At 41.2% G+C, this 18,337-nt stretch overlaps 2 protein-coding genes across 2 annotated transcripts; both read left to right on the plus strand.

The window, feature by feature from the left end:
* Positions 1–2,238, plus strand: LOC104434353 (ELKS/Rab6-interacting/CAST family member 1). The gene is made up of 2 exons (XM_010047293.3): positions 1–102; positions 559–2,238. Exons 1-2 carry the CDS (start codon positions 1–3, stop codon positions 2,236–2,238), a joined length of 1,782 nt encoding a protein of 593 aa, XP_010045595.2.
* A 5,810-nt stretch (positions 2,239–8,048) lies between these two features.
* Positions 8,049–12,533, plus strand: LOC104420193 (probable LRR receptor-like serine/threonine-protein kinase At1g74360). The gene is given in 4 exon segments (XM_010032086.3): positions 8,049–8,859; positions 9,138–11,483; positions 11,486–11,920; positions 11,923–12,533. Coding segments are annotated over 4 exon segments (3,273 nt in total). The 5' UTR covers positions 8,049–8,795; the 3' UTR covers positions 12,351–12,533.
* The last annotated feature ends 5,804 nt before the right edge of the window (positions 12,534–18,337 follow it).

Consider the following 18,337-nt stretch of genomic DNA (forward strand, 5'->3'; position numbering starts at 1 on the left):
ATGGGTGAAATTGATACGAAACCGATTGAGCCGGTCCAAGTCGCGCTGTCCTTGTTCGGTGAGAAAGGCGATCATAGGAAGCACCGTTCCACCAGCAGCGACGTAAGATTTGTGGCTTATTATGCTTGATACTTTTGCCATCCTTTTTTGGATTGTTCACAGGATGGCCTGTGATAGATGGCGATATGTTCTGATGTGGAAATCCATGCGTAGTTTAGTTTCATGATGTTGCGCTGATCAAAAGTCTAGCGACAGAAATTTGAGTAGGCAACTAGGAGTCCATATTATTAGCTAGGAGTTTTTGTTTTGTGTAGAAACTAAAAAGACACCAGCAAGATTGCAAACGAGCGTCACGGCTGATCATACCTGATCAGAATGCCCTGGCGCGAGAGGTTTTACTCATTCCATGGTTGTGCAATTTCTTTAGGAGTCAAAAATAGAGAGAAACTAGAACACTTCATGCTGGCTTTAGTTGATTGACTATGAGGATCATGAAGGCATATTTGATCAAGAATGCTCAAACGTCCGAATTTTCTGATGTTGTTCGCTGAATCTCAGACAGAGATTGATAAAGAGGAGCTTCAAGGCCTGCAGAAGGAATTGGCGAATAACAAGGTGCAACTCGAGGCCAAGGAATGTGCCTACATGCAAGCGCAACTCAAGCTACAGCAATACAGGGAAAGTGTGGAAGAACTTTCCTCTCAGCTGATGAAATCCGAGCTCGAGAGGGACCAATGTGAAAGGGAATGCATTCAAGCCAGGACTCATGTCGACAAGCTGGAGTCCAAGACCAAGGAAATGGCCGATCAGCTATTGGAAACCGTGAAGGTCCGCGAGCAGCTTTCTCATGTATTAAACGAGCTGAAGTCTGCCCAAGTCGAGTTGCTTGGGATGGAGACTGAGCTTGCCGTCGAGAGAGAGGCAAGGCTGAAGGCTTTAACCCGAATGGAGGAGCTGGAAGCTGAAATTCAAATAGAGAAGGGAAAGGTTGAAGTACTCCCGGAGCATGTAGAGGAGCTCAATGAAGCTCTCCTAATGTCGAAGCAGGCTGCTATGGAAGCTGAAAAAGAAAAATGTGACATAATTTCTCAGAAAGATGCCAAGATAGATTTAGCTACAGATGCGGTGGTTCAAATGCAGGAGCAGTTGAACAATCTGAAAAATCAAGTGGGGATGATTGAGGACTTGGAGAACCAGCTCCTGGCCAAGTCTGTGTATGTCGAGTCATTACAATCTGATCTTTTGGAAGTGAACGAGATGCTTGATTCATCTGAGAAGGCCACTTCTGATGCCACAGCCGATTTGGAGAAGTGGAAAGCGGATTTGGAAGGGAAGAAAAGGGAAGTCTCGGACCAAGCTGTTTACATAGAAGTGCTTCAGATGGAATTAAATCAGTTGAAGCATGATCTGAAAACTGCAAATGAAAGGCTTGGCCACATGAGCTGCGATCTTGAAACTCTTACTGAAGATTTGCAGAATGCAGAGGCTGAGTTGAGTGAGGTGAAGGAAAAAGAGATTGAAGCGCAGATTGAACTGGCCTTGCTGAAATCCGAGCTTCACAAAACCCGGTCAAAAGTCGCAGCTGCAGAGGCAGCTGAAGTTAGAGCGGATAGTGTTAAATCAGGGCTTTATCTTGCAGTTCAGCAGCTAGCGCTGGAAGCTGGTGAAGCCAAGAAGGAATACCAGAAGTTAAAGGATGAAGCCGATAAGGCATCTGAGGAGTCCGAAAGCTTGATGTTTGCCACTGCGCCAGTAGAAGTCACTGCTCAAGATGAGGAAATATTTGAAAACGCATCAAGCGAAGTGGAAGAGGGTGTAGGAGACGAGAACAGCACCCACGTAACGATTTCACTGGAAGAGTACGAGTCCTTACTTGCCCTGGCAAAGAAGGCAGATGAAACGCATAGGTCGTCAGTGGAAGACTCGAATCAGCACATTGCATCGGGAAGCAAGCAAGAGGTGGAGATCCTGAAGAGAGAGCTCGAAGCGGCAAGCAAAAGGATCAGTGAGTTCAGGACTCGGGCTGAACAGGCGGCCAGCCGGGCGGAGGCTGCTGAGACTGCCAAAGCAGCACTGGAGGATCAGCTCCAGAGGTGGCGGGAACAGAAGCAGAGGAGGAAGGCTGCATTGGCTGTGCTTAGGGAGGAATCGATCTCGAGAGAGATTGACCCTACCGCATTTGTTAGAACTCCGGCTTCGCATCTTCCTCTTTTCAAGATTCTTAACATGAAATTCTAGCCTCGGAAAGTCACCAAAGTTTGGTCCGAATAAAAATTGTGAAGGGAATTATCGGTGTACTGGTTACAGCAGATGAGTGCTAGAAGCGTGATTATCTGATATGGGTACTATGCCGAAACTTCATCATCAACATTTTCTTTGAATAAGTAGAAGTTTATCCCTGCCTGTACGATATATTTCACATTTCAACAACGAGGGCTAGAGAGTGCCATGGTCTCAGAGTTGCGATTCCCTCTTTAAGGACGAGTACGGTTTTTGCGAATTGCGCCATGTTCTTGGTGTAGATGTAGCCGGAGATTTGATGGAGACATCGTTGGTATGCTAGATGCGGTAATGCCTTGATGAAGAGGACAGGCCCCTGCCTAAAGCTTGTTGCTTAGCCGGTGGGGAAACATAATTTTTCTTTGCAAAGGTACAGGGGAGACCAAAACTCAAGGAAAAACATCTGCAAATTGCTGAGTAGGAAGAGAACGGAGGTAGTTTTCGGTTCATTTGGTGTTGTATATCCGACCGACTCCGGCGGTTGGTGCCGGGTATTGTGAATTTAGGCGACAAGATGAGGAAAATCGGGATGGAGGCGAACTCAACCTTAAAATCAATTGATCTGTTCATTGAACAAATTGCACGCTTGGTATTTCGATTACGCAAGTTTAAAGCTTCTAATCTATAGATCTTTAATACTGTAGCGCCTAGCACTCACAGGTATCTCATGGTGGGTTTAGTTGGTGGCTCGTGCTTAGACTCGATCTTTGTCATATGAATTTCTAATTTGGAGGGCTTATGATTTTGATGCCTAACACTCACTAGGGTGATCGGCTTCCGGTCCGATCCCACCCAGAAATTGGGAACCGGACCACCTGGTCTTTGAACCGTACTGAACTGGTACTTGGCCGACGAGATCAGCAGCCGAGTTGACGGTCCAGCTGAGGAAGAAGTTGGCGCACGGCCACGGGAGCGAGAGCTGGTGGCCGAGGCCTAGGTGCGGAAGCATGTGGCCCTGCGCTGGGTAGGGTAATAGCAATATGCGTGGAGGTGGAGACTCCGTGGAGATGAAGAAAATTAGAAAGTGATGTTTATGTTGATTTCTCTTTGAGAAAACCAGTTTGGGCGGTTCTCGTTACACACCCCCCTCACAGGAATTTTATGGTGGGTTTGGTTGGTGACTTGGGCTTAAACTCGGTCTTTGTCATCCGAATTTTCAATCTCACATAGGCTTTTACTGAGTTCGATCGAGTTGAATGGACTTGGTGAACAACTTGCAGGCCCAATTGATTAGGATTAGCCTAATCATCTCCCTCCATTTCCTTTAGGACGGTAAGATAACTTGTCTCTTGTGCGGCCCATACCCAGTCCAAAAAGGGTCTTTTTTTTTTTTCTTTTGCTAAAATCTTTCCAGTTATGAATGTTTGGCACTGACCAAAAAAAGTTTATGGAAAATGTTTTCATGGACAAGAAAATTTCTGGAACTTTTTTCGATAGGGCGGTGGCGGCCGGCCATAAAACGGGTCTTCAATTGCTAGGCTTAGGTAGCTAGTCGCGGAACCCATATCCCTCGGGGCTGAACACGAGTCCCCTGGCCGGGGCCAGGTGGAGGCTGGACTAGAGTGAACTCAAGAAGGCAAAAATCCTAGATGATCTCGGAGCAAGACGTTTTTACCATCCGTCCAAGTCAATCATCATCACGTGCTCGACAAGCCTTCTCCCTTTCCTTTCTTTCCTTGAAAGGATTTTCCTTGAAAGGACAATACTTTGCTTGTGGGGACCGACTCACGGAACCACAATAAACACGACTAACCCGGTGCCATCTTCACACCGAGAGGGGGGAGACTTCAAAAATTCAGACCATACTCACCATCACCTCGTTCTTCACGAGTCTCGCAAAAAGCCTTGTGAATCGGCCCAGAAGAGGCCTATCTCTCTCCCTCTCGCTCGTTTTTCTTGCTCTTCTTTCCGACGTTGATGCGGTCAAAAATAGCATAGCGATTTCCCACACGAGGGACGAAATCTTGGACTATCTAGATGCAGCGTCTGTTCAACGCCTGAATTTTCAATGAACTTGTCGGCCAAGATAGGGGAGGAGACAACCAGCAGCAAATGCTGACCCGAGAAACCTCGTCGATGCACGATGCATCATCGCTCGACACACGTTTTCAATCCCCAATCCGATCTAACGACCCGCCGGCCATTGCTTTTAGATTAAAACAGTTTTTAGTGGAATGAACTCACCTTTGGAATGATGGGATTTTGTCTTTTGCTAGTCCAACTTGGATTTTGGTTGGCTTCGAGCCAATCTGGGTTTCGGTGTTTATGACTAAATTTGCATTCAAAGTATCGTTCACGAAAGATTGCTTAGACACACGTGCGAATCGGTTCAATAGCGTCGAGTCAATTTGACTGACCGATAAAAGCTTCACTATCAAGATTTCCACATATTAAAAAAAAATTGCTTAACCTCGTGGATGTTGCTCACGCTTTGACTTTTCCATTGAAATTCTGTGCCGTTTGATACCTCTCCATAAGAGATGTGCACGAATTCTGTTGATGATTATCGTTATGTCACTAATTTAAGCAAATAAATAGAGAAATTCTAGAGTTTATATTGGGCCGTTCTTTTCAAGTATAGAGAAATTACTTAACAGGGTCATTATCGTATGTAACTTAGGTTTTAGGATTTTTCCTGTTTTTCTTTCTTGTCTGTTTTCTTGAAGTAGCTGTCGGCCTGGTCCATGCATTTGTAATTGTCAATTTGGTCCCCAAACTAAACTAAATTAGGCCCTTAAACTCTTCGAAAACTGCCAAAGTGGTCCCTCATTTGCACTGCCTAAAATTATCTTCTGTTAAGTTTTTGTCCGTAATGACCCTTACAAATCCGATACTGACAATTTTCGTAAACAAGACCAAGTAAACGAATTTGACATGACAATGGCCACATGCTGCCGCGAGACCAAAAGAAATTTCGTCGGATGTCTAATGACCAGACATGCTGTCACACGTTGGTTTTTTATGGCCATAAGGACAGAAAGCACATTTGGGCCAATGATACGAATTTGTGTATTGGTGAGACGTATTCTACATACATATATATATATATATATTATATTATTTTATTTTTTTGGAGATGTAGGCGTTCATAGGGAAATGTTTAAGATTTAATGCAGGATTATCCTACGAGCAAATGTGAGATGCGACTAGAAGTGGAAACAAATTTACCAAAGATGTGGATGCAATGAAAGATTCAAAATGGTTTCTATACATGTGTACGTGTATATTACGTTTTGAAATGTTCAGCAAAACTTAATTTTTTTTTATTTGTCTTTTTTTTTTATGAGTAAAGCAAATTTTTAATGATACCGTATCTTAATGGAGAATCCCAAACTAGTACGTTTATGACAAATTTACCATTTATTAAATTTTACTATTAAATTACTAAATTAATGGGTGTATCGGTTTGATGTTTTATTCTTTGTTTATTATAGATGTATTAGTTTTGTGATCTTTTATGGTATTAATTCAATTTAATAAAAATTAATGAATGTATATATCACAAATGTACTAATTTAGGATTTTTTTATGGTCAAAAAATTAATTTGGGTAATTTTATCATAGATAAACCAATTTGGGTCTTTAATGAGTAAATAAATTAGTTTGAGGCAAATTTGTCATGGATCAGTTTAAATTTTTTAATGGTATTAACCCTTTGTAACAAGTAAGTTATGGCATTAGTTAATTTACTAAAGCTAATTTTCATAATTTTACCCATGAAGATGTACAAGCATAGGATGGTAAGAAACATATGATATTTTCTCTTTTTAAAAAAATAGGATATAAATAAAGTTCCGTTTATTTCACGAAAAATGAATGATTTAAAAACAATCGCTTATATTGTTTGAAATGATTAACCAATGAAAAATATTTTCATTACTAATAATAATTTATGTCTAAATTATTTTCATGAAAGATGACATTTTTTTTCATTCATTCGTTCTTGCAAGTGATATAAGTAATCATTTTTTGACAAATATTTTGCAAATAATTTATTTTTCGCAAACAAATAGGACCTAAATTTGCTAACCTAAATTCTCTTCATTTTATTTCAGTTCATTCAGAACCGCCAAAACAACAATAGAATTAGATTGCTTCCTTTTCTTTCCTTTCTTTTCTCTATGGAGATCATAGTCATTGTCGTCATCCGAGTCCTTTCTGGACCATCCCAATCACTCCATCTCAACTCGAGTATGAAAGCGAACAAGACAAAGAACTTGAGCCGATGACAACTACAGCACAGCATCAGGGCCCACCTGATGCTGTGAGACTTGATCACAGGTTGTTGTGTAATAAGGTTAAATGGGCTAATTTGTTAAGGTACCAATTTGGGAGCAAGTGCGGTCCAAATGTAAATAAAAGGGAATAAAGGGGTGAGAGTTATAAATACGAGAATAGAAAAGGGGACAAATAGCACAAGAAAACCTTAAACTATGTCCATTGAAATGTAAATATTCATTTTTTTTTGTCATCAAAAATCCTAAATTTACCCACTATAATACATATACCCCCAACTTTTCTTTTTTGCGTTAGGAAAAAAATCCAAACTTATAGTCTCTATTTCAAGTTCAATGTAGGGTATATTGTTTGAAATTTTTTATGATACTTGTTGGGATATTTATGCTACGGTTTATAATGACATAAATTAAAGTTCGGGATATAGTTAAGGTTTTTTTTTTTTTGGTGGTATTAATTATGAAAAAATTAAAAATTATGGAGTGCATCAATAAGAAATCAAAAGATTCAGGTCAGCCATTGACTACTCGTGGGATTGGCAACTAATGCTTGATTTGATTTGTTTAACCTGTCCTTTGACTATTAAAACGGCCACCAACCAACTCCTCCCTTGTCCTTGTGCTGTAGATACAGACGCGTGGCATGTTCCTGTGCAGACAAAAAGGGCTCCGCTTTGCTGTACTCCTCAGGTCTGTTCCTCTGTATATGTTCTGTTTCCCTTGTAGTCTTGCTTGTCTTGTGCGTTAATCTTTGCTGCAAAATATTCCATAAACAAAACGAATCAATCGGCTTCCAAAGTCATTTTCTGACATGGGAGTTTGGACTTTCTTGCATTTCACTCGATGTTGGCTCTGCTGAGTCTGTCAATAAAAGCCTATAAATTCAACTCAAAAAAAAAAGTACACATTTCGCAGATTTGAGAGGACCATCCTAGATTTTATCAATAAAAAAAGAAGAATAAGAAAAGATAACAGATGAGTTTTTGCAATTCCAATAACTGTCATTATCTTTTAGGTGGATTTTTATGCCAGCATTATTGTTAGGGTTCGACTTACAATTATAATGAAATAGAGAATAAAAGAAAAAAAAAACAAAAAATAAATCAAGACATACGATTTTATCTTGACTTGCCTTTAAACTTTTGGGCTACATCTAATAGAAAATATCATCATAATTAGCAATTCACATCTCTCTATTACATATCTCAATTACAAGAGAAAGATGTTATATATAATTAGTAAGTATTTATGAGCCAAACTTATCAATAAAATATGGCTTCAAACTATAAAAACCTTCTAGCGGCTCAGGGTGTTGGCTATGCAACCCTTATCAAGGCGGCCGGACTATCGCTTGCTTACCGAGAAGCAATCTTGTTGATCAGGAATATGAATAATATCCCAATAATTATTACATGAAATTATTAGCTGGAAAATTTGCACGTGAAGGAGGATGCCGTTGCAATTTGTCCTAACTCTTTTCAAAGTTCGAATCTCGGTAATGGCAAATTCTAAAACCATGGGGGCTGGCTTTTCTGAAAGTGGCCCTGGACAGGGGAAGTCTTCAAAGGCAAATTGTCCTCCTTTGGTGTACTTGCCAAGCAACTCACGAACCGGCACCACCGATTTTACCCTTTACTGCCTTTTCCCATCTTTCTCGTTTTGAACACAGCACATACTTTTCTTGATTTCAGACAGCCTTAAAGGAACACAAACCCAATTTTCTAGAATGAATCCAAGTACCCCACCCGGACAGAAGAAGCAGAAACAAGAAAACACGTTGCTGTGTCAAAGCCAAGTTCAAGAATCTGGTCAACGTGGGCGGCTCAACAGCTCCTACCTTGCCAAAATCTTTTCTTCTCTCTCTCCCCCTGCATTCTTTCTTCGCTAAAAACCGCGAGAGATTGACCACTGTTTTGTGTCGATTTGTTTATTAAGAAAAAAAATTTATTTTATGTTTGCCCAGATTAAAGAATACGAGAATTCGGAGAAGCTAACGTGAACTCGCTCCAAGGTTGGGTGCCTTTTGGTCTACATGCGGGCACTGGGCTTCGACGGCAACTCGAACATTTTCTACTTCGCACAAATATTGAATTGGAACTGAAACATCCTCTGGATTGATTTTTTATCGTTCGTTCTCCTTCTGCACGGTTGCGGCTAGATTCCTGCACCTGATCACCGCTGTATAGCTCAACCAAGAAGAAGAAGAAGAAGAAGAAGAAGAAGAAGAAAAAGCTGAAGAATAAGAAGAAGAAGAAGAGAGAGAGAGAGCTGGTAATTATCATGTTAGAGGAGGAAACTGATCCTTGGCGGATCATCCTTTTTGCTTTCTTGGTGTTTCTTGGAGGTAATTTTTCGAACTCTTCCCGGTTCTTGAACTGTCAGTCTTCACGTTATGGTAAAATTCGGAATTTAGGCTCATATCCCAAGTGGGTTTTTAGAATTCTTGAAAATCCCAATCACGAATCTCTCTGAATTCCCCCGCTTTTTTTTTTTCTTCTCTTTCCGCGTTTTCACATTGCTTCCTTCGAAATTCGCAAATTGGAATAGAAACTTCTCTCGTTTTCTAGAGGATGATGCTGTATTCAAGTATTTACTGCAATCTTGTTTTCTGTTAAAAAGCAGTTAGTCTGGTCCTTGGAAATTCTTTGGACACGGACAGGGTAGTCCTGTTGGATCTGAAATCATCCCTTGAAGAGTCCAATAAGGTGAACAGAGGTCATTACTCTGAATGGAATCTTAGTAGCTCAAACCCGTGTGATTGGAAGGGCATCACGTGCAATTACAACAGGGTCACTGGCGTGAACCTCTCGGGGAGCAGCATCTCGGGAACCTTGTTCTGGAATTTCTCTGCCTTGACAGAGCTCTCTTATCTTGATCTCTCATCAAACACCCTCGGTGGGCAGATTCCAGCTGATTTGAGCCACTGCAACAACCTTGTGTACCTCAACTTATCGCACAACATTCTCGACGACGAACTGAGCTTGACTGGTTTGAGCAACCTGCAGACGCTTGACTTAACGAAGAATCGCATCAGAGGCGGGATTCAGACAAGTGTTCCCGCAATCTGCAACAGCTTAGTGGTTCTGAACATTTCGGAGAATAATCTCACCGGTAGCATTGAGGATGTCTTCGATCGATGCGATAAGTTGCAGTATCTTGATTTGAGCATGAATGATTTCAGCGGGAACATATGGAAATCGTTTGGAAGGCTTCGGAGGTTCATTATTTCTGACAACCATTTGAACGGAAATATTCCTGCGTCGAGTTTTACGGCTAATTGCAGTTTAAAAGTACTGGATTTATCCGGAAATAACTTCTCAGGGCAGTTTCCAGGAGAAATTTCGAACTGCCAGGACTTGATCATATTGCGTCTTTGGGGAAACAAATTCAAGGGCCCAATTCCTCCAGAGATAGGGTTGATTGCCAGTCTCGAAGCATTGTTTCTAGGAAACAACAGCTTTTCGAGAGATATTCCTGAATCTCTGCTTGACTTGAAGAACTTGGATTTTTTGGACTTGAGCAGGAATAACTTTGGGGGTGAAATACAAGGGACTCTTGGGAAGTTCACACAGGTCAAGTATCTCGTACTGCACACAAATTCCTACACTGGTGGATTGTATTCGTCTGGTATTCTTAATCTGTCTAATGTCGTCAGATTAGATCTGAGCTTCAACAATTTTTCTGGTCCGCTGCCTTCTGAAGTATCGCGAATGCTGAGTTTGAAGTACTTGACTCTTGCTTACAACCAATTCAATGGAAGCATACCCTTGGAGTACGGCAACTTTCTGCACCTCCAAGCGCTCGATCTCTCCTTCAATGAACTAACTGGGACAATCCCCTCGAGCCTTGGAAAGTTGAGCTCTCTTTTGTGGTTGATGCTGGCGAATAATCAGCTTGTAGGCGAGATTCCGCCAGAAATAGGGAACTGCTCTAGCTTGTTATGGTTAAACCTGGCTAACAACAAGCTCTCTGGACATATACCACCTGAGCTATCGAATATTGGCCGAAACCCGATGCCCACTTTCGAATCAAACCAGCAACGTGGCAGGATCATACCTGGCTCGGGCGAGTGCTTAATGATGAAGAGATGGATTCCTGCAGATTATCCTCCTTTCAGTTTTGTGTACGACCTTCTTTCCAGGAAAACATGTAGGAGCGTATGGGACCAATTGCTCAAAGGAGTCTGGCTATTCCCGATTTGTGCTCCCGGTACATTGGTCAGGACAAATCAAATATCAGGTTACGTTCAGCTCAGTGGGAATACGCTCTCTGGTGAGATTCCTTCTGATATCGGCAAGATGCACAACTTTAGCATGTTACACCTCGGCATCAATAACTTTTCTGGGAGGTTCCCTCAGGAAATAGGAGAATTGCCCCTCATGGTTCTGAACATTTCCTTCAACAGGTTCTCCGGGGAAATTCCACGGGAAATAGGCGAGATTAAGTGCCTCCAGAATCTCGACTTGTCCTCCAACAATTTCTCGGGCACTTTCCCTGCGAGCCTGAACGATTTGACTGAGCTGAGCAAGTTCAATGTTTCCTTCAATCCATTGATATCTGGCGTGATCCCTGCGACTGGGCAGTTAGCTACGCTTGATGAAGAGTCCTTCCTCGGCGACCCTCTGTTGGTCCTTCAGTCTTTCCCTAATCGACCACCCCATCCATCGGGAAATCACATGGGATCAGGCCCGAAGAAGACTCCGAAGGTTAGGGTATTCCTGGTACTCTTTGCTCTGGTTGTTGTTTTCTTGGCATTTGGGATCTTATCATTCATACTTTTCTCGTCCGTCAAGAGCCCGCTTGACTCACCTGAATACCTGCTAGAAGAAATAAAGTACCGCCGTGAATTCGGATCGAGCTCGAGCAGTTCCTCCCCGTGGTTGTCCGAGTCGGTTCCAGTGATCCAATTAGTCAAGATAGCATTTACTTATGGTGACATTCTGAAGGCGACGAGCAATTTCTCGGAAGAAAAGTAATCGGGAAGGGTGGTTTCGGGACGGTGTACCGAGGCGTGTTGCCGGACGGCAGAGAGGTGGCCGTGAAGAAGCTCCAAACAGAAGGCATCGAAGGGGAGAAAGAGTTCCAAGCCGAGATGGAGGTCTTACGCGGGGACTGCTTCGATTGGCCTCACCCGAATCTTGTGCCGCTCTATGGCTGGTGCCTCTATGGGTCGGAGAAGATACTAGTCTACCAGTACATGGAGGGAGGGAGTTTGGAGGATCTCATCCCGGATCGAGTGCACATGACATGGCAGAGGCGGATGAGCGCTGCGGTCGATGTGGCCTGCGCCTTGGTGTTCTTGCACCACGAATGCTACCCTCCGATAGTGCACCGCGATGTGAAGGCGAGCAACGTGCTGCTCGACAAGAGCGGGAGGGCGCACGTGACGGACTTCGGCCTGGCTCGGTCGTGAACGTCGGGGACAGCCATGTCAGCACAATGGTGGCTGGCACGATCGGCTATGTGGCGCCTGAATACGGGCAGACATGGAAAGCCACGACCAAGGGCGATGTATACAGCTTCGGGGTACTGATAATGGAGCTGGCCACGGGGAGGCGGGCCGTGGATGGCGGAGAGGAGTGCTTGGTGGAGTGGGCGAAGAGGGTAATGGGGAGCGGGCGCCGGTCGGGCCGGTCCACCATCCCTGTTGTGTTCATGGGGTCCGGACTGGCAGAGGGCGCCGAGGAGATGTGCGAATTGCTGAGGATCGGGACACGGTGCACGGCCGAGTCGCCGCAGGCCAGGCCGAACATGAAGGAGGTGCTGGGTATGCTGTTCAGGGCATCAAGCCGCCAGGGCAGCCGTTCACATGCCTCTTCACCACCTTCAATATGACCTGATTCAAAATCTTTTTATTAGTGTGCAGTTGGAGGAAACGTCCATAGCGGTTAGGATGATGTTTTTGTCTTCTCAATTTTGTCGATCACATTCTTCTTGTACACAGGAACATCGGTTGATATCAAATACAAAGATGAATATACAGTGACCTGCAGAAAAACAGAGGGTCTCCTTATGACACAGTCGCTTCAGTGCATATACTATGTGAACCAAACCGATGACCCGAGTCTGATCTGCAACACTTGAAAAACATGTTCACTAAAGCTTGTTTATCGAAATTAGTTGGCAAAAGGTGAACGACAAACAAGCGTCCGAAATATAGTGTTGTTCGAGTGTTCAGTAATTTCAAATTTAATTAAAAGAGTCAGTTATCTGTTGCGTGTTTTTGTTTCGAAAAGTCGCTTGCGAGTTGCATAATGAACTCTTTCCGTCACTTGATTAGATGCTACATGAGCTCGGACACAAGCCCCTCCTCGGATGGATTCCTCCTTTTGCTTCTCAACTTAGAAGGTATTAGCAATCTGTGCCTCTTTCATTTCAAAAATTAGCTCAAATGATGAGGCTTTCCCTCGTATTTATAAACTGATTACCAGCATTTTCCATAACTGATGTGAGATAAATTTGAATAATCTCCTCATCACACATGAAACTTAGGTTAGACCATCAACAACCCTCTCTAAGTGACCATTGAGTCTAGATTTGGTAACTTGAGTTCTAAGACTACTTTGTTGGGGAGAGCCGAACGACAATTCACTAAAAACTTACCCATTCTAGGATCAGTATCTTCCTCAAAGCTAAACCAATTAAAATCGACTTAACCACGGTTGTGACAATATATTCTCACAATACAACCTCACAATATGTAAAATGAAGACAGATGCAACAACAACATCAAGATTTTACATGGTAATTCAACGCATGAAAAATCATGAGTTGCTAAAAAATTTCTATTGATCACCAAGAATAATAGGATATATAAAGTGTTCTTTTTAGTTTTATACTAGAGGCTCAACATTAATAGTTCAATAATATTTCATCATTCACGAAATAGATTATCACAAATGGAGCAAGAAAGTCCTAAACGCAATAAGAGGAATTAGAAAAGGTTCTCAACGAATGGAACCAATCGACTTATAGTCCTCAGCCTCATGAATAAAATACTCGAATTTGAGCCAATTCCAACACGTAGCCTTCGAATTGGGCCTGGAAGCCGCTGCCTTTTTCCTCCTATCCTGCGTGCTCTCTCTCTCTCTCTCTCGGTGGAACACTGCCTCTCTCCTCTTGCGCTCACTCCACGGACGAAGCAGCCCATCTTGCTTTTCCTCTTTTTGCGTTTGACCTATTGACTTTTTTTATCTTTTATTTTAATTTTATGTAGGGCCCCGCAAAGGCGGACCAAGCCCACAGATCTCTCCCCTCCACCTCTGGGGAAGGAAAGGAAGGTTGACCTAGTTTTTGGCGTGAGAAATGCTTAAGATCACCCCGTGCACGCTTACGTGGCCAAGGCAAACTTTGATGTTGATGTTTATACAGGTGTTGTTTGCTGATTGAGGATGCCCATAAGGCGTTTGATGAAATGGGTGAGAGGAATAATGTGCTAATAACTGGTCACATCCATAATAGGAAATTCGTGGAACCTCTCGATTTGTTTAGGGGTCAAATCGACCAAGGTCACCAAGGTGGGGGCTTTATCGGCTTGTGCTCACTTGGGGGTAAAGGTGAGCATGGTACAAATTAGGCCGATCCATTCCTTAGCTCTAAGATCAAATTGATCCTCAATTTTTGGGTTTTGATGATTGACTCTATTAAGTTTGGGATTGAGGACCGAACCAATCTAATGGGTTCAGTCCGATTTTAGGGATAAATTGATAATTTTTTTGTTTCATCTTTTATATTCTCTGAAAAGGTAAATTTATCATTTCAAATTACATATCTATTGATAATGTGGCATTGTGCAATCAAATTATAAATATCGATACATATTTAACAAATTTAAGATAAGACAACAATATAAATTTCACACCTACTAAAAGCAAGATATCATAAAAAAAGATTAAGATAGCTCATAAAGATCTAGGATAAGATGGGAAGTTGAGTAGTGAGTTGGGAAGTTGAGTGGGGCGAGTGTCGAGTGGGGAAGTTGTTTTTTTTTATTTTGGCAAATTGAAAACTAAGAGAATAAAGAAGACCGAAGAGAATGAGTACTAGAGGAGGACACGTGAGAAGCTATTTAATGCTATTTATGTCGTTTTGGACTCCATGAGAAGTCATTTACTGCTGTTGACGCCGTTTGACTTAGGTTTTTTCCTTTAGAATATATAAAAAAATTATAAATAATATATTACACATATAATATATATAATATATTTTGGATATGTATATATATATTATATATATATAGAGTCATGGTTGATTCGGATCGGATCGATCCTAAACTCCTAGGATTGAGGATTGTTGGTCTAGAGATTCCAGGACCAAGGACCGACCCGGTCCTCCTAGGAATGGGACCAAGATCGGTAGGGTTGGGCCAATCCAGGGTCGGTCCAGGTTAACTGTTGACCGATGCTCACCCCTACTTGGGAGCTTTGCATCTCGAAAGTGGATTCATGAGTATATTCAATACCACGGAATAAGTTCGAATGAGTTTTTGGGTTCTGCACTCGTGGACATTTATGCTAAATGTGGAGCTGTAATGGAGATAAAGAAGGTTTTTTATGGCAATGAGAGCAAAAAATGTCTATACATGGAATGCCTTGATTTCGGGCTTCACCATGAACGGACGTGGTGAAGCTGCTTTACAGGCTTTCTATAGGATGATAATGCAGAACCTAAAGCCTGCTGGTGTCACATTTTTGAGCATATTGTGCGCTTGCTGTTATGAAGGTCATGTTGATGAGGAGAAGAGGTACTTTAGGATCATGAAGGAGGAGTTTGGATTGCGTCCGGAAATTGATCATTATGGATGTATGGTAGATTTACTTGGTCAACCCTGATTGTTTAGTGAACCTCTACATCCAGTCCAAAATATGGACTCCAAAACAGATCCAATTATTTGGAGAAACCCTCCTAGGTGCTAGGCAGACCCATCGGAATGTTCCATTGGGCAGGCATGCAGCGAGGAAGATTCTTGAGTTGGAGCCTACTAATGCCGAAAATTATTTTTTGCTTTCAAATATATATGCTCAGGATTCTATGTGGAATGAAATAGTGCAATTGAGTGCAGCGATAAACCAAAAAGCACTTACCAAAGTGGCTGGAGCAGCTCAATTGAAATTGACAATGTAGTTTATGAATTTGTGGCATCAGATTGTCTTAAACTGGAGGTACAGGACTTGTTTGACGACACAAGGAAGGAACTGAAGCAGGTTGCTTATGCTGCACAACACTGGCTTGGCCTTGTATGATATTGAGGAAGGGGAAAAGAAAAGTTCTGTCGCATTTCACAGAGAGAAAAATGCTTTGGCATTTGACCTTGTGAAATCTCCTACTGGATCAACTCTAAGAATAGTTAAGAATCATAGAGTTTTTCAAGACTGCCATGGTTAAGCTAGTTTCATTGGTATATGACATAGAGATCGGCCTTCGAGATAGAAATCAGTTCCATCATTTTGCTGGAGGCTCATGTTCCTGTAGAGATCACTGGTGACATCATCCATTACGGCTGATGCCAGAAACTGCTTGTTCTTGCGTCTGCCTCTTTTTTTCCCAGGATACATCTGGTGGGAATTTGTAAATGGAGCTTGATCTATTGTCATTGTTCATCTGCACCAGATGAATTGCTTAAGTGAGGGGTTAGTAGCCAAGTCTGGTTCTTGTGTCTACAATATAAAGCCACTTAGTTGACGCTTGTGGTTTAATAGCAGGCTGGAGGACTTGAAACGAAGATTTTTTGCTCTGTGGAGAAGAAGATGACAATTGAGAACTTATTGCTCCCTTTACAAATATGTCTGTTTCTCTGCCCTCTGAGGACTTGTTCTTCTTGTCCTAACTGGTAAGCATGCTAAATATTTTCATAAAACTCTAGATATTACTATTGTTATGTTTAATAAATGAATTATTCTTAGGTCCACTGCCATTGTGATCTATCATTGCATATTCACCATTGGATTAATGGCATATGTGTTTGGAGCTAGTTTTGCAACCAAACCTGTCCACATATCAACTGTCCAATTGTGAATGTGCAAACAATTCTTTTGCCGGTAGTGGACCTAATAAAAATCCTTAATATATCAGAGACGTGATATATCCTCTATGGAGATTGAGAAATTGTGGGAGTGTCATGATGATCAGCCACTCGGAGCAAATAAAGGAACCCAACTAGCCAGATCGATAGAGGGAGATACATGCCATAACGATAGTTGAAAAAGTATGTTTGAAAAATGAACTAGGAAAAGTACAGGCAAATCCTGCACAGCACCTTATGGGAAGTACTGGCCGGCAAAGCAAAGATAAGGCCATATCACTAGAGGCTTGTTTGGAATTTTTACTGAGCATGAATCATCTCAGCTGTCAAGTGGTTTTGCTACCTCCCTCCTTGCATCTTGCTGAATGACATCTTCTTCATAAGTGGAGGTCCCCATGATTCCACTTTGGGCTGCTGATCTCCTATGAAAAGTCTCAAACCATAATGACTTCATACAATCTCTGCAATTCCAGAGAAAGGCATTCTTGTGCCCATAGGTTCTTGGTTAAGAGATTTATCGACAAGAGCAGAGGAAGAACCCGTTGTTGAAGAAGTTTCACTTGCAAGGTTTTGGGTTAAGGGGATTGTGAGGAAATGAGAAGTTTCAAGGTGGTTGATAGAATTGTGTTTGAACTGAAAGACTAAGGGCTTGTTTGTTTTTGTTTCGATTTCTTTGGTTTTCAGTTCTTTTGTTCCCTAGAACAAAAGAAGAACAAAAATTCGTTTGGTAACATCAACTAATTTTTTATTTCTTAGAATAGAAAAGTAGTCAGGAAATAAATTTGGAACATAAACAAGAAGTAAAAAAAAAAAAGTAATTTTCTGTTTTCGAGAATAATTTCTAGAAATAAGTCTTTTTTTCTTTCTTTTTATTATTTTCTTCTTATTTCTTGCCACCCTTTTGCCCTTGTCGTTCGCCATTTGCTAGCTACCACTGCCAATTGCCGGCCGCCCACTACCGGTTGGTGGCTAGTGAATAAAAAAAAAAAAAAAAGAAAAATCTAAAAAATTATTAAAAAATTAAAAGAAATTCTACGTTATAAAAAATTTGGAGGTCGTACCAAACGCATTCATATGCTTTATCTATTTCAAGAATATACATTTTATATAATTATCAAACACGTTCTTTTACTCATAAATTGTTTTAAGGAGTAGAAATAGAAAAGATTATTTCTGAAAAGAAATTATTTTCCGGAATAGAAATATTACTAAACGCATCCTAAGGACACCTTGTTAATGTTCCTATTTCTTTATTCCCGAAATAAAAAAAAAAGAACATAAATTCGTTTAGTGATGTCAACTAATTTTTCTATTCCCTAGATTAAAAAAGTAATCGAGGAATAGATTTTGAAAAAATAAGAAATAGAAAAATGTAGCTTCTTGTTTGGGAACAATTTTTAGAAATAAGTCATTTTCTTTGTTTTCTTTTTTTTTCTTTTCTTGTTACTTCTCGCCACCCCTCGCCCCTCACCGTATGTTGCCCCCAACCGGCCACCGATCATCGCCGCTGGTGATTGCTAGTCGCTGCCCTCTATTGCCAATTGCCAATCGAGAAGAAAAAATGACAAAATGAAAAATCTAAAAAAAAAATTATTAAAAAATTAAAAGAAATTTTACGTTACAAAATAATTTGTGAGTTGTACCAAATGCATTCATATTCTTTTTTTTTTTTATTTCAATAATAGAAATTTTGTGTTGTTACCAAATGCGTTCTTTTATTTAGAAATTTGTTCTAGCGAGTAGAAATAAAAAAAAAAAAAAAAAAAAAAGACTATTTCAGAATAGAAATATTACCAAACGT

Source organism: Eucalyptus grandis, chromosome 2, assembly GCF_016545825.1.
Source record: "Eucalyptus grandis isolate ANBG69807.140 chromosome 2, ASM1654582v1, whole genome shotgun sequence".
Lineage (NCBI taxonomy): Eukaryota > Viridiplantae > Streptophyta > Magnoliopsida > Myrtales > Myrtaceae > Eucalyptus > Eucalyptus grandis.

Bases quoted from the DNA above. Each gene is read 5' to 3' on its own strand.
- LOC104434353 (XM_010047293.3), top strand. From the start codon at position 1: ATGGGTGAAATTGATACGAAACCGATTGAGCCGGTCCAAGTCGCGCTG. The intron at 103-558 runs GTAAGATTTGTG...GCTGAATCTCAG, and splicing joins ACCGTTCCACCAGCAGCGAC to ACAGAGATTGATAAAGAGGA.